This window comes from Schistocerca americana, chromosome 2, assembly GCF_021461395.2.
Source record: "Schistocerca americana isolate TAMUIC-IGC-003095 chromosome 2, iqSchAmer2.1, whole genome shotgun sequence".
Classification (NCBI taxonomy): Eukaryota; Metazoa; Arthropoda; class Insecta; order Orthoptera; family Acrididae; genus Schistocerca; species Schistocerca americana.
The window spans coordinates 543495349-543520119 of NC_060120.1; the positions used below are offsets into that span (position 1 = coordinate 543495349).

The window sequence follows — 24771 nt, forward strand, 5'->3', positions numbered from 1 at the left end:
TGACATTGCAGAGATAATTTTGTGTGTAATATGAGTGATATTATGAAAATCAAGTTTGTTTCTGGAAGCTGGGCTAATCAGTATACTAATGACAACACAACCTATGCAAATTTTGAGAAAGGATTTTTAGATAGATTTTGGTCAGAGACTGAACAAGCTAGAAAAAAAAGTGAATTTCTCAATGGACCAAATTACAGGGAAGGGCATATTAACATGAAACAGTTTTGCATAAGTAAAGTTAAAAACTTAGCTCATTTGAGCAAACCTCTTGAATCACCCAGATTGAGGCTTTAAAAAGGAGGTTACTAGCTGAGGCACAGTGGGACCTAGACTATGGGCCAGATGACACAATAGACCAGTTTTTGAAACCATCTTCTTCTTTTAGTGTTGAACTCTGAATTTGGTTTGCAGCAGAGTGCCATTCCTCTGTCTGCCTTCCTCTTCATTTCCACGTACGTGTTACATCCAATGTCACTCATGATCTGTTGCATGTGTGATGTCTTTGGTCGCCTCTGCCAATTCCTTCCCTCAGTAGCTTCTTCTGATATTGTTCCAATGATGTTGTTGTGTCTTAGGATGTGCCCTACAAGTTTGTCTCTTCTTGTCTGGATGAGCCTCCACAGAGATACGGTTTCCTGTACTCTTCTAAGCACCTCTTGTTACTTTGTCTCTATGGCTGATCTTCATCATCCTTCTATAGCACCACATTTCCAGGGCTTCTTCTCTCTTCTCTTCCCATTGTTCGTGTTTTACATCCGTATAGGGACAAACTCCAAACAAAAGCTTTCATGATACGTTTCCTTATTTTCCAATTGATGTTCTTGCTAGTAAGTTCCTCCTCAGATTAAAAGCAATTTTGGCCCGTTGTATTCTGCTCACAATTTCTTTCCGGCTTCTACCATCCCTTGTGATTTTGCTTCCCAGGTAGGTCAACTCCTCTATCACTTCCAGCTCCTCTCTTCCAATTCTCATTCTTAGAGGTTCATATTCTGCTTCTGTAGTGCATACCATCACTTTAGTCTTTTTCTTGTTTACTCTCATTCCACATTGATTGCATAGAATCCTTTTTATTATTCTGAGGACTTCCTCTAGATCTTATTTTGCCACTGTGACTATGGCAATACCACTTCATAACACAGCATGTCTATCTTCTGCCCATTATTTTTGAAGCCCACTTCAGTAGTTTATCGAACTTGGTCTATAGTTTCCTAGATGTAAGCACTGAATATAAGAGGGGAGAGAGAGCACACCCTTGTCTTACCCCTTTTTTAGTATTTGCTTCTTGTTCCTGCTGACAGTTCCTAATCACTGCCACCTCATTCTTATAGAAACTGAGTATCACACAGATGTCTTTGTAATTCATTCCACTTTTCCTCAGAACTGTGAACATCTCTTGCCAGATAACATTATCAAATACCTTTTCCAGGTCTACAAAGGCAATATAAATTGGTTTATTTTTCTGTAATTGCTTTTCGATAAGGAGTCTCAGTGTTTGTGTGTCTATCGACGTGCCAGCGCTTTCGTTTGGTAAGTCACATCATCTTTGTTTTTAGATATATTTTTCCCACGTGGAATGTTTCCCTCTATTATATTAGTATCTCTCCTGTGTTACAGATAGACCTAATGTGTTTAAGCAGCATCATTGTTATGCTGTCACCAGCATTCTTCATTAGTTCTGCAGGGATGCCATCAATACCTGTTGCTCTGTTGCCCGTAGTTCTTTTAGAGCTTTTCAAATTCTTCTTGCAGAATTTCATATCCCTTGTTATCTTCATCTAGTTGCTCTTCTTTTCCTGTTACTTCCTCTGAAAGAGGTGTTCCAGCATAGAACTCCTCAATGTATTCTTTCGGTCTCTTCACCATGTTTTCACCAAACAGCATTTTCCCCTCTTTATTTTCTATTGCACCTGAGAGTGTTGTTTTACATTTGCTAAAAAATTTATTTGCTGTTCTGTAGGATAAATCAGTTTTTGAAACAGGTAGATAAATTAGATAGAGTTTTTGAAAATCAGTGAAGTACAACCACACAAAGCACAAATATTTTGAAAGAGGTAGAAATCAAGATTGGCAGCAAAAGAGAACATAGTAAACACAATGGAAACAATTATCATCAGAATGAACACAATAGAGCAAATGGTAACAATTTTCATTCTGGAAAGCAACATGGTAATAGTTGCAGGAAAAAAAAGTCAAATGTATCTATTAAGTAAAAAGAGAATGAAAGAAAGAAAAACTGTAGAAACAAAATGTTTTCTACCATTTGTGAAGAACTATGTAGTTATAGGTTTCCACAAATTTTTGCACAAACAATTTCAAATGTGGTAACTTATTATTTTTGCTTATGCTGTATTACTTCTATACAGAATGTAAAGAAGTCATGATTTTGTTTTATTATGTTCTTTCATGAAAAGTAATTCGCTTTTTTAAGGTGCTATTTGTCAATGTTTAGAGTAATGTTTTAACTGACTAATCATTTGAAAAGCTGAAGCTTTAAGTATGAATCTCTGTCAATCCCTCAGCATTTCTTCAGTTCTTATATAACTTTCTTTGTGTTATATAATGAATTAGTACTTGTCAAACAATGGAAAATCCAGAATGGAATGTAACAATATTAGAGAAGGAAAGTTGCTACTCACCCTATAGGGGAGATACTGAGTCGCAAGAGCCACAACAAAAAGATTCACACAATTATAGGTTTCAGCCATTAAGGCCTTTGTCAGCAATAGACACACACACACACACACACACACACACACACACACACACACACACACACACACACACACAAACGCAACTTGCACACACATCTGCAGTCTCAGATAACTGAAACCATCTTGCGAGCAGCAGCACCAGTGCATGGTAGGAGTGGCGACTGGGTAGGGGTAAGGAGGAGGCTGGGGCGGGGAGAGGGAGGGATAGTATGGTGGGGGTGGCGGACAATTAAGTGCTGCAGTTTAGACGGAGGGCAGGAGAGAAGGTGGGGAGACTGGGGGGAGGAAGTAGTGGAAAGGAGAGAAAAAAAAGAAATTAAAAGACTGGGTGTGCTGGTGAAATGATGGCTGTGTAGTGCTGGAATGGGAACAGGGAGGGGGCTGGATGGATGAGGACAGTGACTAACGAAGGTTGAGACCAGGAGGGTTACGGGAATGTAGGATGTATTGCAGCGGAAGATCCCACCTGTGAAATTCAGAAAAGCTGGTGTTGGTGGGAAGGATGCATATGGCGCAGGCTGTGAAGCAGTCACAGAGATGAGTGATATCATGTTTGACAGCGTGTTCAGCAATAGGGGGGTCCACTTGTTTTTTGGCCACAGTTTGTCGGTGGCCATTCATGTGGACAGACAGCTTGTTGGTTGCAGCTCAGCTTGTAAATCACATGACTGGTTTCACAGATAGCCCTGCCTTTGATGGGACAGGTGATGTTAGTGACTGGACTGGAGTAGATGGTGGTAGGAGGATGTATGGGACAGGTCTTCCATCTAGGTCTATTACAGGGGTATGAGTCATGAGGTAAGGTATTGGGAGCAGCGGTTGTGTAAGGATGGACAAGTATATTGTGAAGGTTTCTGAATCACATTCTCCGCCAGGGTTTCGATTACCTCTCGTCATGCCCTGAAACGAGAAATGTCCTGTCCACTGTCCTTCCCACCCCTCCTACAGTGGTATTCTGCCGTCCGCCGAACGTTCGCAATATACTCGTCCATCCTTACACAAGCCCTGCTCTCAATCCCTTACCTCGTGGCTCATACCCCTGTAATAGACCTAGATGCAAGACCTGCCCCATACATCCTCCTACCACCACATACGAGGGTCGGTCAAAAAGTAATGCCTCCCATTTTTTTTCTACTTAAAGAAATTAAGTTAAGTGAAAAATTTGAATTTGGCGCCATTCCTCAAACCTCCTTCTGCAATCCACTGCAGTAGTAACTTTCTGTGTCAACAGGTGGCAGCACAGCAAAAGTTTGTAAGATGGCCGACATCGATGTTCGTTTGAGACAGCGTTGTGTGATTGAATTCTTGAATGCAGAAGGTGAAACGCCCATACGCATTCATGAAAGACTGAAGAAGGTGTATGGTGTTGTGACAGTGGATGTCAGCACTGTTAGACGATGGGTTCGTCGTTGTAAGGAAGCTGAAGGGCAAACACCGTTGACTGACGAAAAGCGGAGCGGCAGGCCGGTGAGTGCAGTGACTCCACACAACATTCAGCAAGTTGATGACATCATTCGTGGTGACCGTCGGGTGACTGCAGATGAAGTGTGTCGCATTATTTCTCTTAGTAAAGGCAGTGTGATCACGATTATTAAACAATTGGGGTACTCAAAAGTTTGTGCACGGTGGGTTCCAAGAATGTTAACCGATCAGAATAAAGAGGCAAGGAAAACAATAGCCTCCCAACACTTGCAGCGCTTCCGTTTGGAGGGAGATGAGTTTCTGAAAAAAATTGTGACTGGGGACGAAACATGGGTGCATTTTTTTGAACCCGAATCAAAGAGGCAGTCAATGGAGTGGCGTCACACAAGCTCGCCGAGGAAGAAAAAATTCAAAACTGTGCGATCGGCAGGGAAAGTTATGGCAACAGTTTTCTGGGATACAGAGGGTGTGATTCTGGTTGATTTTTTGGAGCAGGGATGCACAATAAATTCTGTTCAATATGTCACAACCCTCAACAAACTTAAAGCACATCTTCAGCGAGTTCGCCCAACAAAATCAATGGCAGATGTTCTTCTTTTGCATGACAATGCAAGACCACACACCAGTCGTCACACCTCTGACGAGATTGTCAAAATTGGATGGGAAGTTTTGCCTCATCCCCCATACAGCCCTGACCTGGCACCATCAGACTTCCATCTGTTCGGGCCACTAAAAGAAGCTCATCGTGGGATTCATTTTGAAGATGAGGAGGCCGTCAAAACATCCGTGCGTCAATGGCTTAGGAAGCAGAGCTGTGATTTTTACCGTGCTGGGATACATGCCCTTGTTCAAAGATGGACCAAAACTGTAGAGATGGGCGGAGATTACATTGAAAAATGACAAAATGATCCTCAATGTTGTGGTTTTCAACCTATGTAATTGCATTTAAATTTCCTGACAATTAAACGTAGAAAAAAAAATAGGAGGCATTACTTTTTGACTGACCCTCGTACTTCAGTCCAGTCACTAACAGTACCTATCCCACCAAAGGCAGGGCTACCTGTGAAACCAGTCATGTGATTTACAAGCTGAGCTGCAACTACTATGCTGCATTCTATGTAGGCATGACAACCAACAAGCCGTCTGTCCGCATGTATGGCCACCGACAAATTTTGGCCAAAAGACAAGTGGACCACCCTGTTACTGAACACGCTGTCAAACATGATCTCTCTTATCTCAATGACTGCTTCACAGCCTGTGCCATATGCATCCTTCTCACCAACACCAGCTTTTCTGAATTGTGCAGGTGGGAACTTTCACTGCTCTACATCCTACATTCCCGTAACCCTCCTGGTCTCAACATTCATTAGTCACTGTCCTCACCCATCCAGCCCCTTCCCTGCTGCCATTCCAGCACTATACAGCCATCATTTCACCGCCACACCTAGTCATTTAATTTCTTTTTATTTCTCTTCTTTCCGCTACTTCCTGCCCCCCCCCCCCCCCCCCCACTTTCTCTCCCGCCCTCCATCTAAACTGCAGCACTTCACTGTCCACCATCCCCACCATACTATCCCTCCCTCTCCTCGCCCCAGCCTCCCCCTTACCACCACCCAGTCGCCACTCCCATCATGCATTGGTGCAGCTGCTCGCAATGTGGTTTCAGTTATCTGAGAATGCAGATGTGTGATGTGTGTACAAGTTGCGTTTGCGTGAGTGTGTTTGTGTGCTTGTCTGTTTGAGTGTCTATTCCTGACAAAGGCCTTAATGGCCGAAAGCTGTAATTGTGTGAATCTTTTTGTTGAGCCTATCATGACTCAGCATCTCTGCTATATGGTGAATTAGTACTTGTGTAATTTACATGTTATTTTTTGTCATGATATTTGTGTAAAAAGCCTCTGGAATCTGAAAAATGACCTTTACAGCATTCCTTTTTGCTGTCTAGAATTATTTGTCATCCAATGAATCTTTGATATTTCCATGTACTAGTTTTGGGAAGGTGTGTGGAAAGTACCATGCTGTTTCTCACAAAACAACTGCAATTTCTTGTGATGCATATAATTTACTTGTGTTTACTATGATAGATATTTTTTCTGATGTTTAATATTGTTTTTGATATGTATGGAACTTTCACGTCGCCCCATTAAATCAGTGTACTTTATGTAGATGTGAAAGAAGAATTTAAATATGACGGTGACAAATAATTGATGAACAGCACCTTAAAGCAAATTTTAGTGTTGTTGATATTTTTGGCATAATTTACGGCCAACTTTCTCTTACATAAGTAACTAAATAACACAGTTTTCAGGAAAACACATGAGAATACTCTAGTTGTTTCATCCTGTAACAGAATTTGAAAGACTTGATAAGAAATTTTTCATATGTTACCTTATAATTTATTATGTGTCATGAAAACTATTGAATGCAAAATGGTTGTAGCAATCAGAGACTAAAGGACAAAATGAGTGATAAAACTGATGGTCTTACACATAGAATTAAGTTAGGAGGTCTGCTGACTTTGGCAGCCACACCACTTGATGAGTGGTGCCTTCCATAGCTGGGTGTATCGGTTCTTATTTTCTGGTGCACTCTATACTAACTCTCTCCAATCTGGGTTCTGTACCCATTGTGTTCTTCAGTTTTTTTTATTCTCTTCTATCCATGGCCTATCCTATTTTATGTGACCACAACTTCTGTGGATGAGGTGATCTGACAGTTTTATCCTTGAAGCATCTGCCATTTTGTGCATAAAAAATTCTTGCAAAGTTGGGCAATAAATAATTTTTGTAGTAGAATGTTTTTATATGCTGAGGGTTCAGTGTCCTGTATGAAAGTTAAATTTGGAAGTAAGAAGGTTCTGGTATCCATTCTGGATGATAAAGTAGAGTAAACCATGTAGTTTGATAGAATGAATGTGTACTGCGGTAATAGGAGGTTAATGATGGGCAACAGTAACAATAGTGAAGAAAATAAAATGGAGTTTGCTTCAGTGAAAGTCAGTGATTATTGAGTATGGGCAGGAGGGCCTGAAGTTGGCGTTTTTACAGGTAGTAATGCACAAAAAGGAGTGCTTACGCCACTCTAGGCGTGAAAATTTATAATAAACAGGCAGTGGTTTTTGTGTCATATGTTGTGGTCGAAATTGTAACACATAAAAGGGTGATTACTTTAAAGCAATAACAGAGGTTTATGAGGAGGAAAAGGTATTGATGTTGTTATGACAGCTAAAGCTGTAAGCGATGAAATGTAGCTTAATGATGTAAGTTCTGTTGCGTGTTGCATGAAGGTAAGTGTTGAGCAGGCACATTTATTTTGTTAAGCCACTTGCAAATGAGATGGAGAGAATGTTGGATCCTAGTAATGGATGACAAAAATAAATAAATAAGTAAACTCAGAAATGGGCTTAAAATCTGACAAACACTATTTTCCAAAGTGACATACCTGATGATGATGTAAGGTATAATGAAAGACACATACGTATTAGTAAAAAATGTAAGAGACATTGTAAAATGTTGATGCAAAAACATTTCATTTGTGTTCTAAGCAAAAGGAAAAAGTTCCTAACCAAGTACATTAATTTTGTTCTGTGATCAAGAGTATTTTTCTATATTTTCTTTAAAGCACTTCAAATAACTCTATGTGAACTAAAATGTTTTCTTTTGGTCCTAGAGCATCACCAATCAATAACATTTCACTAATTGAAGACAGATTTATAAATGTTGGTATATAAAGGAGAATAAAGAAAGTGTTTTTGTGTAGTGGTTACTAACAGATATTTGTTGATAACAGAATTTTTGCATTTCTCAAAATGGTAACAGACATTTTCATGAGATGCCGGTTCTACTGTCATGCCACTATGATAAAACCAAAGAATGCAGTTTTATGTCAAAAAACAGAGTTACAAGTAGGAATATTTGTTATGCATAACTCTTTTTGACTACCCCATTTATGTTATATTACATTTGATGATAATTTGTGAGTTACAGAATAGGTAAAAGGCTATACTTTGTAATTGTTTTCAAAATTTGTGAGAAAAGACCTTTATGAAGCAAAAATTTGATCTTGTCCTCATCTGAATGAAGTAATGACACCAAGGTAGTCAAAAATATTGTAAATTATGTAATGAAAAAAACCTATGAACATTGATTTGTTATACTCTAAACCTTGTTGCCATAACCAGTTTTATTATTTTGTATCAAAATTTTTCTCACATTTTATGCTTTCAAAATTTTTGGGGGGGGTAATATTAATCAAACAGGTTATGGTGAGATAAATGTTCTATCTGATCTTGGATCATATGAAATGACTGATTCCCAAATTGAAGATAAGCAATTATAAACAATCATTTGCATCTTATTTTTGAAATGTAAATTTCAAAGCTGATTTTGCACAAATAGATCAGTATATGATATTATTTTCTTTGCTGCATATTGTTAGAGGTAAATCTTTATCTTTGAATAGTCAGTGGTACGAGCTGGAAGTGTGAGGATGGAATACAAGTTATACATGTTGTGTTAGCATCGTGGTTGATACTGATTTGTATTGTGAAGTGAAATGACTGAAAATATGTGTGTTCAGCACCAGAAAGCCCACCAGTGTTCATATTACATAACAAAATGAAGTTTAGCATCCTCTAGACCAATATAAAATGTTACATTTCAGAATGGAACACAAGCCTACAACTTACAACAAAAAGATGAGTAAAAGATGAGTATTATGAAAACCGTTTATTCATATTCTACCATCACTACCTCTCTCTGTAGTGTGTTACTATCACAGTGTGTCAAGTGCTGTGAAACTGTGAGAGGCCAAATTCAATAAATCAGGTTTGAGTTACAAGAGGGTGGTGATGGTCAGAACATGTACAGGCAAGCAATTGATTACAGTTTCAAAAAAATTGGACGATTTATTCAAGAGAAAGAGCTTCACAAATTGAGCAAGTCAATAATGCATTGGTCCACATTTGGCCCTTGCACAGGTGATTATTTGGCTTGGCACTGATTGACAGAGTTGTTGGTTGTCCTCCTGAGTGACATTGTGGCAGATTCCATCCAACTGTCACATTAGATTATCAAAATCTTGAGTTGGTTGCCCCGGTCCCACAAGTAATACTTCTAACATTCTCAAGTGGGGAAAGATCTGATAATCTTGCTAGCCAAAGTAGGGTTTGCCAAGCACGAAGACAAGCAATAGAAACTCTCGCTGTGTGTGGGCGGACATTATCTTGCTGAAATGTAAGACCAGGATGGAATCCCATGAAGGACAACAAAATGGGGCAGAGAATACCATAGATGTACTGCTGTGCTGTAAGGGAGCCACAGATGACAAGCAAAGGGGGTCCTGTTATGAAATTAAATGTCACTTCAGAGCATCACTCCTGGTTGTTGGAAATTATGGCAGATGACAGTCAGGTTGGTATCCCCCCACTGTCTGGGGCATCCCCAGACATGTCTTTGGCCAGGAACCTCATTGACTGGAGTATAATTGTCATCAGTGATGTGTCCGACTCCAAAATGAGGCCCAAAGACCAGCACGCATGTGTCTGGAGATACCTGTGACAGTGGTGATATATCAACCTGACTGTTGTCTGCCATATGGCCTGACAATCGGGAGTGATGCTTTGTTGTGCCATTGCTTTTCATAGCAAGACCCCTTGGTTATCATCTGTAATTTCCTTGCAGCACAGCAGTATGTCCGCAATATTCTAAACCCTGTATTGTTGGCCTCCATGGCAAGATGTCCTGGGCTTACATTTCAGGAACATAATGCCCACCTGCACACGGCAACAGTTTCTACTGCTTGTTTTCATGCTTGCCAATCTCTACCTTGGCCAGCAAGATTGCTAGATCTCTTTCCCATTGAGAGCATTTGGAGCATTACAGGCAGGGCCCTCCAACTAGCTCAGGATTTTGATGATCTAACATGCCAATTGGACAGCATTTGGCACAATATCCATCAGGAGGACATCCAACTCCATCAATCAACTCCGTCAGTCAATAACAAGACAAATAACTGCTTACATATGGACCAGAGAATGACTAACACATTACTGACTTACTCAGTCTGTGAAGCTCTTTTTCTTGAATAAATCATCCATTTTTTGTGAAATTGTAATCTTTCTTTGTCTGCACATGTGCATCACATCTATCACCTTCTGTCCCATTCGGGTAATTCCTTTATGGTGCATCATTTTGTATTTTTGTCTTACAGCATATTGCAGTTAAAAGAGCACCTATCTCATTCACAAATTCTGTACAGAATCCAGAATGAGATTTTCACCCTGCAGCAGAGCGTGTGCTGATATAAAACTTCCTGGCAGATTAAAGCTGTGTGGGCACTTTCCCGCGAAAGGCAAAGGTCCCGAGTTCAAGTCTCGGTCCGGCACACAGTTTTAATCTGCCAGGAAGTTTCTGTACAGAATCTCAAAATTTTAAACATGGCTGAAGCAGCAACTGTTAAAAATCTTCATGGTAAATGATAACAGCCAAACAGTTGTAGGATAAAAAAATAAATCTTTATCCTGATACTGTTTGGCTGTTATCACTTACCGTCAGTCAGTACAGAATCTGGGATGTGGAGATTTGTTCAATTTTATTGTACAGAAAGTTCTAGTTGAGAATTATGACTTATTTAGGAATAAAGGAGATGACTCACTGAAAGGCAGAAGCTCTGCATTGGTGAGAAGAGGCTGGGGAGAAGCATCTACAGGCTCATGGGAGAGTGGAGAGCCACATGTGGGCTAGCTGGTGCTGCAGATAGAGGGGGCAGGTGGCAGACAGCTCGGCATGCCATGTTGCAGACTAGGGCATGAGATGGTAGCATACAACTAGCTGACACAAACTGGGCGGGGGTACTGGGACAGGGGATGGTGTGCGATGGAGAGGGTCCAGATGGCACAGATTGTGAACCAGCCATTGAAATCCCACGTGTTGTGTTCTGCTGCATGTTGTGCCACTGGGTCATCTTCCTTGTTTTTGGCAACTGGTTGGCAATGGACATTCATTCTGGCTGATAGCTGGTTGGTTGTCATAACAATGCTAAACACTGTGCAGTGGTTGCAGCAGATCTGGTACATGACATGGCTGCTTTCACAGATGGCACAGCCTCTGGTGGGTAGGATAAGCCTGTGACAGGACTGGACAGGAAGATGCTGGGTGGGTGGATTGGGCAGGTCTTGCATTTGGGTCTTCCACAAGGGTATGATCCCTGTGGCAGGGAACTGAGAATGAAATTTTCATACATTATTATACCGCCTAGTGGCTCCCTTCCATCTAAACCTCATATTGTCTGTCCGTCGTTACTGTCTTCTTTACCTAGCTGATCTCTATTGTCCGTCCATTTCTTTCTCTTATGTTTCTTCCCTCTTGCCTTTATGACACACTCTGTGACAGCTACGACACACATGGTTGCAAGCAACTTTTGTTACACCCTATAGTTACAGTCGCACCTATTATGACGGTCACGCACACAACGCAACGTGCCATGTGACTCCCGATAACAACATAACACACTTACAGCAACACGAAATCCTTTCCTCCCTCACATATCACACCTGATCTGTCTGTCTTTGTTTCTTCTTTATCTCTTATGTATGTTGATAAATCACATGTCATCAAATTTATTTTGCGCACATGACAATATGTGGAGATGAGATATAAGTCAGTCACAATACTACCCCCTGACCCCAACACAAATCCTTTCCCTCCTTATACGTATCAACATTATTCAACTCTCCCTGTAAGCTTTACCAGCGACTTTCAACACCAACTTCCTTCCCCAGTGTTCCCTCCCCCCTTCCCCGGCAATGCAATGGACCCCTGCTTTGTTTATCTGCATCAGTTTAGAAAAGTTTCCCTATTCCTAGCCAAAACCCTGCCCCATATGGCCTAACTGCCCATATGGCCACATGGCCTAACTGCAAAAATCCCTATTTCTGGATCCCACCACTTCTTCCACAATGACCATCACCTTTTCAGATTCCGCCAGTCCCTTTTGCTCATAAACCTGGTTCTACAAAACTTGTCTCCATGGCACAGGCATCCCTGAACCACTTCCACTCCCTCTGCAAAATACTGTTACTGTGCAACCCCACTACCTACACCTCACCATCCAAATTAAAATCCTGACAATCCAACACCTGGAACAACATTCCAAACACAACCTCCACATATTATCCAGCCTGCTGAAATCCTACTCTCACCTTGACACACCACTATACAACCCCAAACCTACTCGCGGTGTTCCTCCTCCTCAGCCCCTCATAGCACCCATACTCTGCCTGACTGAACTTTTCAATCTCCAACATTCTCCAAAACCCCTACCAACACTCCATGATATCCAGAATCAAAACAATCCCAGAACATTGTTGTTAACCTCTCCACCAAAATCTTCAGCCCCACAGTAGTTTCACTCCTATTCAAAGGCCTCACATTCAGCCTTGCTCCCAGGTTTAACCATGTTGGTCTTGTGAAAGACCTACTCTCCATCTTCTGCTCTCTATAGTGAGAACATTTCTTTGCCATCAAACCCTCCAACCAAAGCAAACCCGAGCCTAGCATTGAATTTTCCCTGTCCCAATTCGTATCACCATCAAACTGTCACCCTCCCACACACTCACAACACCATTCCCTGGTCACTTTCCAATAATTCCTAACTTCCATTTTGGTCTATTCATCCCTCCCCAGGTCCCTCCTCAGGTCTCTCCCCTAGAACAACAACATTTCCGCAGAAGATAGGACTGCCCCACACTGCCTGCTCCTGGCAGATAAAGGTTATATCACTGTTGTGATGAACCAGAGTGACTACCTGGTAGAGGGCCTCTGCCAGTTGTCTGACATCTCCACCTATAAGCTCAGACAAAGTGACCCAATCCGAGAAGTCCAACAGAACCTCCAATCCCTGCTGAAATCCATAGGCCCTTCCCACAACCTCCCCCCAGAATCCACCTCCCTTCTCACCCCAACAACAGCCCACACACCCACCTTCTACATGCTCCCCAAAATGCACAAACCTAACAATACTCGGCACCCCATTGTGCCCCCACTGAAAGAATCTCAGCCCTTGTTGACCAACATCTGCAACCACTTGTCCAAAACCAACCTTGCACATTAAAGATACCAACTGCTTCCATCACAGGCTCTCCACCATCCCTACACCCTTATCTCCTGGGTCCCTACTCGTAACTGTAGATGCAGCCTCCTTACACATCAACTTCTCTCATGCCCATGGCCTTGTTGTATTTGAACACTACCTCTCAACACCATGCAGTTTCAAAACCCACCACTTCATTCCTCATATAACTAACCAACTACATCCTAGCCTATAACTACTTCATCTTTGAAGGTAAAGTATACAAAAAAATTGTAGCACAGCCATAGGCACCCTCTTCATCGGCCACCTAGAGGAAACATTCCTAGCTTCCCAAAACTCCGAACCCCTTGGGTGATTGATGATATCTTTGTAATCCGCACCCAAGGCCAGAACACCTTATCCTCACTCCTCCACAATCTCAACACCTTCTCTCCCATTCACTTCACCTGTTTTCTTCCACCCATTGTGCCACTTTCCTTGATGTTGAGCTCCTCCTTTCAAATGGCTTCATCTACACCACAGTCCACATCAAACCCACCAATCACCAACAGTATTTGTACTTAGCAAGCTGCCACCCCTTCCACACCAAAAAGTCCCACCCATACAGCCTGGCCACCCATGGCAAATGCATGCATCAGCAGTGATGAGAACTCCCTCGCACAGTATGCTGAAGGCCTCACACACACCTGATCCTCACATCAATCGCAAGAACCAACCATTACGGAGCGCCCTCCTTGTCACTCAATACCTCCCAGGACTGAAATGACTGAACTACGTCCTTCATCAGGGCTTTGATTATCTAATCATCATGCCCTGAAATGAGGGACATCCTACCCAAGACACTTCCATCCCCTCCCAAAGTGGAGTTCTGCTGCCCACCCAACCTCCACAACATCATTGTCCATCCCTAAGCCACTCCTACACCCAATACCCTGCCACAGGGATCATACCCATGTCGAAGACACAGATGCAAGACCTGCCCTATCCACCCGCCCAGCACCTCCTACTCCAGTCCAGGCTGGGCTGCCTGTGAAAGTAACCATGTCACATACCACATCTGCTGCAACCACTGCACAGCATTTTACATTGGTATGACAACCAACCAGCTGTCAACAAGAATGAGTGTCCACCACCAAACTGTTGCCAAAAACAAGATGGACCACCCAGTAGCACAACATGCAGCAGAGCACAACATGTGAGATTTCAATGGCTGCTTCACAACCTGTGTCATCTGGATCATGCCCACCACCCCACCAGCTTTGCTGAGCTGCAGATGGAAGCCGTTCTTACAGCACATCCTTGACTCTTGTAACCTCCTTGGCATAAACCTTAGGTAAATCACTGTCCCCCTCACAACCCTCCCAATAGTGTGTGTGTGTGTGTGTGTGTGTGTGTGTGTGTGTGTGTGAACACCATCCCCTGTATCAGTACCCCTGGCCACTTTGTGTCAGCTAGTTGTGTGCTGCCACCTTACGTGCTAATCTGTGAAATTGCATGCCCCGCCATCTGCCACCTGGCCCCTTTACCTGCACCCCCCTCTAGCCCACAGACAGCTCCCCACACTTTCACGAACCGCTAGATGCTTCCCCCCAACCCCTTCCCTCCCTGCAACCCACCTCTCTCAATCCACTACCCCTCCCCACCCTGCACCACCACCTGACCCCAATACATTCACCGTGGGCCAGGAAAGAGCTGGCAGTCGAATGAGCACAAGGTAGGGAGACGGGCGTGTGCATGTGCATGAATGCGTGTGTGTATGTATGCATGTTTCTCCTACAAGCTTGAAAAAGGAATTTCAAGCTAGCAAAGCTCTGTATCTTTTGTTTGTGTGTCTACTGACAATGCAGCATTTCTGCCATGCAGCATTTCTGCCTTCTGTTGAATTGTCTTGTTTATTCCTAAATAATTTGTTCAATTTTAGCAGTTTCAGCTGTTTCTCTACACCACTGACACTAACAAATGTACCACTCATCTTTTCAGTGCTGAAAAAGTGAAATTGGGCCAATAATACTGAGCTTTCCCTTTTGTGTATTGGCCATTATGAAAAGCCATTAGGAAAAAAAATGGTGCCTTATCCTATGTGTCAGTATAATTTCAAAGACTCTTGCAAAAATGTTAACATCATCAGAAATATATACATGCATTTGTTAACAGCAGCAACAAAAGCAGGATATTATTCATCCATAAACATGCTATTAAGTCCTTGCCACAAAAATACACACTGTGCATAGGATCATTTCTCTATGCAATGGAATTACATGCAGATAGAGCACAGCTGTCTTAACAGCTGAAAGCTACAATGGACAGTGTCATTTTCTGTAAAGCATGTGGTAATGGGTAATGGAAAACTACCAATACAAGGCACAATGTTACATTCTTCAAACAGTTACGAAAGGAAGAATTATTTCATTTTATTGGAAATGAGTTAACAAAACTGTGGAAGGATACCCTCTCATCTGTGACACACAAGAATGTGAAACGGCTTGGAGACTTTACTAGCTGGAATGAGGCTATCAGTATCTCTCTCTCTCTCTCTCTCTCTCTCTCTCTCTCTCTTTCTCTCTCTCCCCCCCCCCCCCCCCCCTCTCTCCCCGTTAAATTTTAATGTCCAACCATCCCATTTAGGTTTTCTGTGATTTTCATAAATTGCTCCAGGCAAATGCCATGGTTGTTATTTTGAAAGGGCATGGCTGATTACCTTCCTTGAAGCAAGCATTCTGAGCTTGTGTGACATCTCTAATAACCTTGTTATCAATTGGATGTTAAACAATAACCTTCCATTTTTTTGTATGTGGGTGTACTAGAAAGCTGCTTTATGCCAATAATTTTATACAATTTATACACTGACAATGAGACAAAATTTTCCAACTGGTTTTTACAATGACATGAATAGTGACAATTTAACTTAGGCATTCATATCTGTGGACAATCAAACAATATATTACAACTCTGAATATGCGTTATAACAAAAACTCTTGAATTACAGACACTAATTAAAAATATAATTGTGGTCATTGCAAATGCAATATAAGCTGGTCATTAATAACAAACTTATTGAAAATGTTGACAATTTTACCTCCCTTGTATATTAAATACAAAATTCAGAAATTCACCAAAAATTGTGGTGTAATAAGTGGACACAGAAAATAAGAAAAGGAAGGAAATGCTGCTGATATTTAAAAGTCCATAGAGTGGCATATATGGTGCTGAAACATGGATCTATACTAGCAAGGGAAAAAGTTGAACCCAAGTGACACAAACATGTTTCTTTGCTTGGTTGTGGGTGTAATGAGAAAAGATAAAAGATATAGTGAATATATATGATGACTGCTCAATATCTACAGACTAAGTCTGTGGATTGCAGTCCCAGTCAGCATTACAGATGAACAACACAAAACTGTTAGACCTATGAAAGAATGCAACATAAGAGATCTTAGAACTAGATTAAGGTCAGTTAACTGGAATGACATCTTATACAAAATATGTGTGTGAATAACACAAGCAAATTATTTATAGAGGAAATTGCAAGAATATTTGATGAGTGTTGTCCCAGATTAGTAAAAAAACAGAATAATAACCAAGCTCATAAACCACAGAGACTAAATAATTGGTTCACACCATACCTCAACAGCATCAGGGTTATGCTTCTTATGTTTAAGGACAGATCTCATAACAGCAGCAAGGATAAAGAGATGTACATTAGAATCAGAAAAATTTATAGATCTGAAATAAGCTTGGCAAAACACAGGGCGAATGATAACTATATTCTTAAATCTAGAAACAGTTGTAAAGCTGCCTGGGAAGTAATTAAAAGTGAAATAAATAGACCAACAACTCAACTAGCTATATCCATAGCCCCAGATATCTTAAACTCTCACTTTGTTAATTTCAGTTTACAGCAAGATTTGTTCCCCCCCCCCCCCCCCCCCCCCAAAGCCATGCTTGATGTTAAAACTCTTTTAGGTTTAAATAAGAATGTAGTTCATAAATTCTGCTGGGTAACAGTAACTGAAAATGATGTTAGCAAAGCAATAGACAAACTAAGTAGTTTCAGAGCAGAGCACTTCTGTGGTCTGTCAAACTTTGTCATAAAGAAGATATAAAGTGATCTTCTGTCCCCTCTAACCACTCTCATTAACCGTATATTACAGCAAGGGATTTTCCCCGATTGTTTGAAAATAGCAGTAACTATTCCCATATTTAAGAAAGGAGATAAATCAAATCCAAGTAACTATCGCCCTATCTCATTAATCCCAATAATATCTACAATAATCGAAGACTGTTTTCACCAACAAATGAATCACTATTTTGAGAGGAATAACTTGTTAAGTAACTCACAGCATGGATTCGGGTCTAAACTATCCACAGTTAAAGCAGTTGAACATATTGTTAGTGATATATATGATAGCTTTGAAAACAAATTAATCTCTTGTGCTACTCTCCTAGACCTGAGGAAAGCATTTGACACTGTATCTCATAGTACTTCGATCATGAAATTAAGACACTATGGCATGGAAGAGGACACCCTGAAATTATTAGACTCCTACTTAAACAACAGAGTACAATTTGTTAGTGTAAATGGGCAGCTGTCAAACCTACAAACAATAAAAAGAGATGTACCACAGGGCTCCATACTTGGGCCCTTCCTGTTTGTAGTGTATGTTAATGATATGCCACAGTATTTACCCCGTAAAACAGTCCTCTATGCGGACGATACAACTTTTATCAATTCAGGACAGATCCTTGAATCTGTAAGAGAAAAAAATATTGTAATATTTGAAAAATCGGCTCATTGGTTTAGTGCAAACTCCCTATACATAAATGGAACAAAAATTGAGGAAATATTCTTTAATTTGAAGGTATCAAACAAAGAAAATAGGTCTGTTAAACTGTTAGGAATGATGATTGACCAGAAACTTAGCTGGGATAAACATATCATATACGTCTGTTCTAAACTTGCATGTGCTATGTTCCTACTTTATAAGCCTAGGAATACTGTCAGCCAAAACTTACTGCTGCATTCATATTTTTCTTATATCCACCCCCATCTTTCATATGGTATTCTGCTCTGGGGAAATTCTCCTAATTCAGTATAAATTTTTAGATGCCAAACAGTTCCTTGTTTGTACATCTATTATTGCTTATTACACGTAAAAGAAAACATAGCTCAATATCCCCTTAGGTCAGCTGTCCACACCCATAACACAGGATGAAACCACACAATTGATCTGCCATACTCTAGATTGTCCAAGATACATAATAGTTATAAATATGTAGGCCTCGAACTGTTTAATATGCTCCCTAAAATTGTACAAACAGTACCTAAAGATAAATTTAAGACAACATTGGGCCAATGGCTCAAAGGTAAAGCATTTTACTCAGTTGATGAATATAAAGATTGTAATATGGCAGATTTGCTGTTTCAACATAGAGAAAGGTACCTCTGCCTGTAGTAGGACCTAAATTTGGAAAAACAATATCTAACATATAGGCATAGACCTATTTCGAGTGCTCTATATTTGTATCAATATCTTAGGATAATGACATAGTGTTATCAACATGTATATGATAATGACATAGTGTCACCAACATGAATACTCCCCGCTGAATATAAATTTGTATAATGTTTGCTTTTTTATTGTGAAATTAACACTATATAAAATTCCAAATGTGTGCTATTGTACTACACTAACATTCGTATGATTTATATATACGTTGTTATGAGAATATAACCATCTTTATACTGTAATTAAACTTATTGTTGAAGCCCATTGTATAAGAAAATATTGAATGGCTAATAAAGATTCTTATTCTTATTCTTAAACTATGAAATCATTAACTATGGCCAGAGGTGGAGTTCTAAAGCAGAAGAGATGAGTGGGGAGATTGATCTAATCACAAGATCAATCTCTAATGTCAATAATAAGTGACTTTCATTTTGAAGCATTTACCACATCAGTAGAGATGACGACAAACAGACTGTTGTAAAGCAAAAACTGTTCATATACTGTCAGATCCTGCTTTTTAATTGCTTAAGATCACTAATATATAGGCAAATTAGCCACAAGTGATCAGTAATTAATGACATAAACATGAAAAGTAAGAAAAGCACATCTGGGTGATAAGAAATAACAAAGAAAGTAAATTATAAATAGTGTAGCAATGGAAACCTAAAGCCAGTTTCAATAAAATAGAAGACTATTACTATTGTTACCGTGTCATTGATATTTAGCGCTCTCTTCATATGAATGCCCCCGTCACTAGAAACACCCATTGGCATTGCCATCAGCTGAATGTCTGGCCAGTCAGTTGTAGAGCCTAAAGCCCTTGTTTGTAGCAAAGCAAGTGCTTCACATCCAGGTGTTGATAATGGGCCTATAATATAAAATAAGGTATGTGATAAGGCTGTATTTATTAATTAATACTTTTGTGGAGGGAATAAAGACAATATTCTGAGAAGCACCACAAAGAGACAGAAAAGGCCACCACTGTCATGACTGTACGATTGTTGAATAGACAATATGGACACACATTCTGTATATTCACTTCTCAGGCACAAATATAAAGGAAGAAATTTAAATTTAGAAAATTGATCGAAAATGTGTCAAATTACTTCTTATCCAAGTACTAGAGGGCACAGTAGCACAAAATCAAAATACAATTTCTAAATATTAATTACTTAAAAATCTAAGTTTTTAACAGTTGTAACCTACAATTTTTATTTTGTTTTGATAACTTTACTGCTACTGGCTGTTTTACAGAATACAAAAAAAGATAAGAAATAAATATCTTTCAGAGCCATAACTAGGTAAAGTATGGAGTTATAAAGAGCAGCAAATTTTCTGTTTTAAATCACAGCTACTTTTTAACTGCCCACGACAACTAGTCACAAATGTTAGCACTTCAACTTCCATTTAGTTAGTTGGTTTGGGGAAGGGTACCAAACAGCGAGGTCATTGGTCCCATCAGGTTAGGGAAGGACAGAGAAGGAAGTCGGCCATGCCATTTCAAAGGAACCATTCAGGCACTTGCCTGAAGTGATTCAGGGAAATCACGGAAAACCTAGATAAGGATGGCCGGATGCATGTTTGAACTGTCATCATCCCAAATGCAAGTCGAGTGTGCTAACCACTGCGACACCTCACTCGGTGACAACTACCATTTATAACTGACTATGACAGCATAATCAGTTTTGAGAATTAGGAGACACAATGTGTTATTTTATATCATTTTAATTGATTCAACATGGGTTCATTGATTGTATAATGGCTGAGTGACAATAATAATAATAATCTTTGTTCTATCTCACGGCTAAAAACAGATATAATATATAATGTCTTACATGTCTGCAATGGTACAAAGAGCATGTGTTCCCAGATGATGTTATGATCTGGGGAGATACAAATGAAGTCCAAGAAAGATGGAAGATATGGAATGATCTTTTTGAGGAGTTTGGTATCAAAGTCAGTGAATCAAAGACTGTAGCCATGAAGGTCAGCAGACAAGGAGAACAGCCTGAGTTACAGCTGAATGGAAGACTCCTGGAGAATGTATAACACTTCCCATCATCGAGCTGTGAGATAGATTGCAAAAACTTAATGCAAACTGAAATTCTAAACTGCACATATAAGCACACTTAAGTCTTACAACAAAGTAAGATGCCTACTTTGGGACAACCAGATACCACACAAGGCAAAACTAGGCATCTTCAGTACCTACTATATTACAATTTTGACCTACTCACTGGAGACCAGTGACCAGTGCTCAGAGAAAGAGAGAGAGAGAGAGAGAGAGAGAGAGAGAGAGAGAGAGAGAGAGAGAGAGAGAGAGAGAGAATAATCAGGTCAAAGCTGTTAAAACAAAGTTTGTTATATCTATGCCGAGGCAATAAAAAAAAAGGATATGCTAAGGAATGAAAAGAACGAAATGGATGCAGATGTGAAACTGTGTACTGGGAAAACTATACCAATCTCCATTAAGGTGGTAGGGTTATGTGAAAGAGATGGAAGCAACCAGGATACCCATGAAATTCCTTGAAATGGTTAGAATGGAAGAAGATATGTTGGATGTCCAGAGGACATCACTGAAAGTGGTCTCCTTTGGAATCCATGAGTAAGAGCGGTAAAAGTATAAAGAAAGTGGCAAGAGGCCTGTCATAATAAGTCGGAAACTAGAGTCATCTGATGATGATGATGTTGACAGAAAGAAAAATCTTTTTTTTTTCACTGGTACAATTAAAAATAACATTAACTAAGGAAACTAATCAACAACAAGAAAAATGATAAGTGTGTAAATTGTCACAGAACCTACAAAAATCACAATAAAAAGATTGCTCATGCCTATTTTAAGAGTGCTAAATGTATGCAAAAGTCAGTAAGAGATATGATTCTAAGAAATGTCAAATACAGCATAAAATACTTTATTGCAGTAAGAAATAGTCAGAGGGACAAGATGAAGACTGAACAGAAAGTATTGAAATTCATTGTTGAATTCAAAAGGACACTTGTGGTGTGCACTTGTGCTGATTGTAATAAACAACGCATTTTAAGCATTCTTTACAAAATATTAAAGAGTGTACGACAAAATCCATATAGCAGCAGCAATAGATGAAAATGTATATGCCACAAGAAGACAGCCATTTCAGATGAACAGAGCAGGCCACAGCACATGTCAAAGGAGAAAACTACTACTTTAAGACCTATGTGTATTCATGATAACTGTTTTTGTATTGGAATTTTTTGATGTACCATGCCTTTTCCCCATGCCTTCACCTGCATATGTGTTTGACACAATACTGCACACACTCTCCCCCCTTCTTTGATTCCACCTTTTCCTCCATCACTCTGTTGACCTCTCCACCCCCTCTGTTTCTTCATCTCCTACCCCCCCCCCCCCCCCCTACCTCTGCCTATATGCGCCTCCACCTCTCTCTGACCATCTGCTCCTCCACCTCTCTCTGCCCATTCGCTCCTAACCCCTCTGTCTTTACCCTTCTTCGCACTTCTCTCTATCCGTCTGCTTCTAACTCCCTCTCTCCCAACCCATCCCTCCATGCATGCTGATACTACTCCAATACAACATGTCTGTCACGCAGGGCAGCCTACACACCAGGAACTGGAAAACCATTTCTTAGCCTTTCATATAGGCTGTCATGCAAAGTAGGTTGATAAGTCAGTCAAAAACTACTCCACCATAGCATGGCTATCGTGTGGGCTGCCTACATGTTGAGTGGCTGTAGAAACCATTTCTTGCCCCTGACATGTAGGCTGCCCAGCAAAGCACAACTATCAGGCAGCCGATACTCTTCCTACACAATATGCCTGTCATGAAGGGTAGCCTATATGCCAAGGGCTGGGAAGAAGATGCTTTTTCCTGCATCTCCACTTCTATTGGAGCTAAGATATCATAAAACACACAGTGCTGATACTCATAAGGCCTGCTGTTTCCATGGCAAATTTGATTGAAATTGACTCAGGGATTTGGAAGGAGATCCCAGACAAACAAATATGCAGAGGGAGGGTGGGAGGGAGGGAGGGAGGGGGACGGGGGAGAGGGGGAGAGGGGGAGAGAGAGAGAGAGAGAGAGAGAGAGAGAGAGAGAGAGAGAGAGAGAGAGAGAGAGAGATCATTCAAAAGTTTGTTTAAAGACTTTAGCAAACAGTCTAATAAAAGCCAGAATTGATTTAAATTATTTAGGACATTTTTCCTATTGAAGCACCATCTGGATGCCACTGATGGTGTCTAGCACCTAACAGCCAAGAAAGAGGAATGTTGGTTGCTTATTCCACCCTTGTTGCACCTGTGGACCCTCCAGTTGCAAGCCTGGAACTGAAAAAAGGACAGTAAGAACACTATAGCACAATGTCTTTTACTGGCCCAGAATTGAGAAGGTGACTGAACATAGTGCCTGGGCATGTTTGGCTTTTGCCCAGAATCATTCAGAACAACATTTATCTCCCTGTTCAAATCCTGAGCACCTATGGGAGTGAGTTCATGTTGATTTTGCTGGCCTGTCCCAATGAGCTATGGGACTATTTGTGCTGGACATCTCAAATTCCACTAAATAGTACAGATTACAATCACTTAAGTAAACACTATAATCTGTTTCCTGGCCAGCATTTTTGCCATGGAGGTCATTCCCCACACCATAGTTTCAGTCAATGGTCCTCAGTTCTGCATTCCACCTCTTCTATAGAATACAGCACTTGACTACTGCCCCGTTCCACGCACTGTAGAACTACAGGGAGACATGGATGTTTAGCACATTAAAGGTACAAATGCAGGAAATGATGATGTCCATGTTTTCTGAAGGCACATCCCATACACCTCAGTCACTGAATGTAACCTAGCCGAGATCTTGGATGGGTGCAGATCCCGAGCTTTGTTCAATATTCTGCCCTCAACACTGTGAGCCTAGAGCCCAATACTCCATGCATACCTGCAAAACTTAAAAACTCAAGAGATTCAGTTTTAAAAATTAGTAGGTACCAAGGACCAAGAACCGCAGTTCATTTTCAGTATAATCCATAGGCAACTGATGTGAGTCTTTCCCTATGACATCACAAAGCTATATAATAGGTAAAAGAATGCAAATAAGAACACTAGAACTTCATGTGCAGCTTAGCACAGGTAATTAGTATTAGGGACTACATTGGAATATTTGAAATAAAAAAGTGTGACTGCCATAAAACACTGTTCTCCATATTGTCTTGTGACATACACATGTAAAAAGGCTTGCTGATTGGCTCTCGGACATATTCTCAAATTCTGCCAAAACTCCTCCTTTTTTGAGTTTCAGGGAAAGTATTCACTTTATCTTCATAAGATTTCAATCATTATGTGGCGGTATGTCCAAAGTTAGCTGGTATTATATATTCTCAGGGAAACAATGTCATTAAAGTCTGTAAAATTCTCATAATATTTAACTCTAGTGTTGTATGTAGCCTATTAATATTAAGGTATACTTAAGTATTGAGTAACATAGAAACAATCATAAGAACATGCACAGTACCTGTCTTGTAATGGGTGAAGAAGAGGGAAACAGATATTTTTTGCCATAATTAAAAACAAAATATAAAATCAAAATCCTACAAATACGACATAAAAGATGCAGATGAATAACCTCTTGTACAAAAATAAATTCTTCCAGGGATTCAGGCAACAAAATTCATAACCATCCACTCTAAAAATTTATACTGGTTATATAAATAAATATAAGTGACTCCACTTATACAAAATGACAACAGGCAAACACAAATCTCAACAGAGTACAATGCTGAGCATTGTAAGTATACATTCAGCAGAATGCGAGGGAAAGAGGAAAAATAATAATTGATACAGGTCAAGCGCAATCAATTACGAACTACTAATGAGTAAAGAACTTCTGAAAAGAAAAAAAAAAAAAAAAAAAAAAAAAAAAGAAAAACTGGAATGGCAGGTTTTAAAAACAAATGGGTTAGGTATGATAACAATTAGCTAAAATTGAGAGAAATAATTGAACAATTGAAGACAGGAGAAAAAGTAGAAAATCAGGAGTCTCTCACCTTAAT

The 24771-nt window shown here is 40.2% G+C and overlaps 1 protein-coding gene across 2 annotated transcripts in view; it reads right to left on the reverse strand.

Annotated features, from left to right (window-relative positions):
- Window positions 1-24771, reverse strand: part of LOC124595463 (glucose dehydrogenase [FAD, quinone]-like) — a 192288-nt gene that overhangs the window by 17615 nt on the left and 149902 nt on the right. For both annotated transcript variants that reach the window (XM_047134212.1, XM_047134213.1), the window contains exon 8: window positions 19438-19598. In XM_047134212.1, the coding sequence (XP_046990168.1) occupies window positions 19438-19598 (161 nt within the window). The remainder of the gene's footprint in view (window positions 1-19437; window positions 19599-24771) is intronic.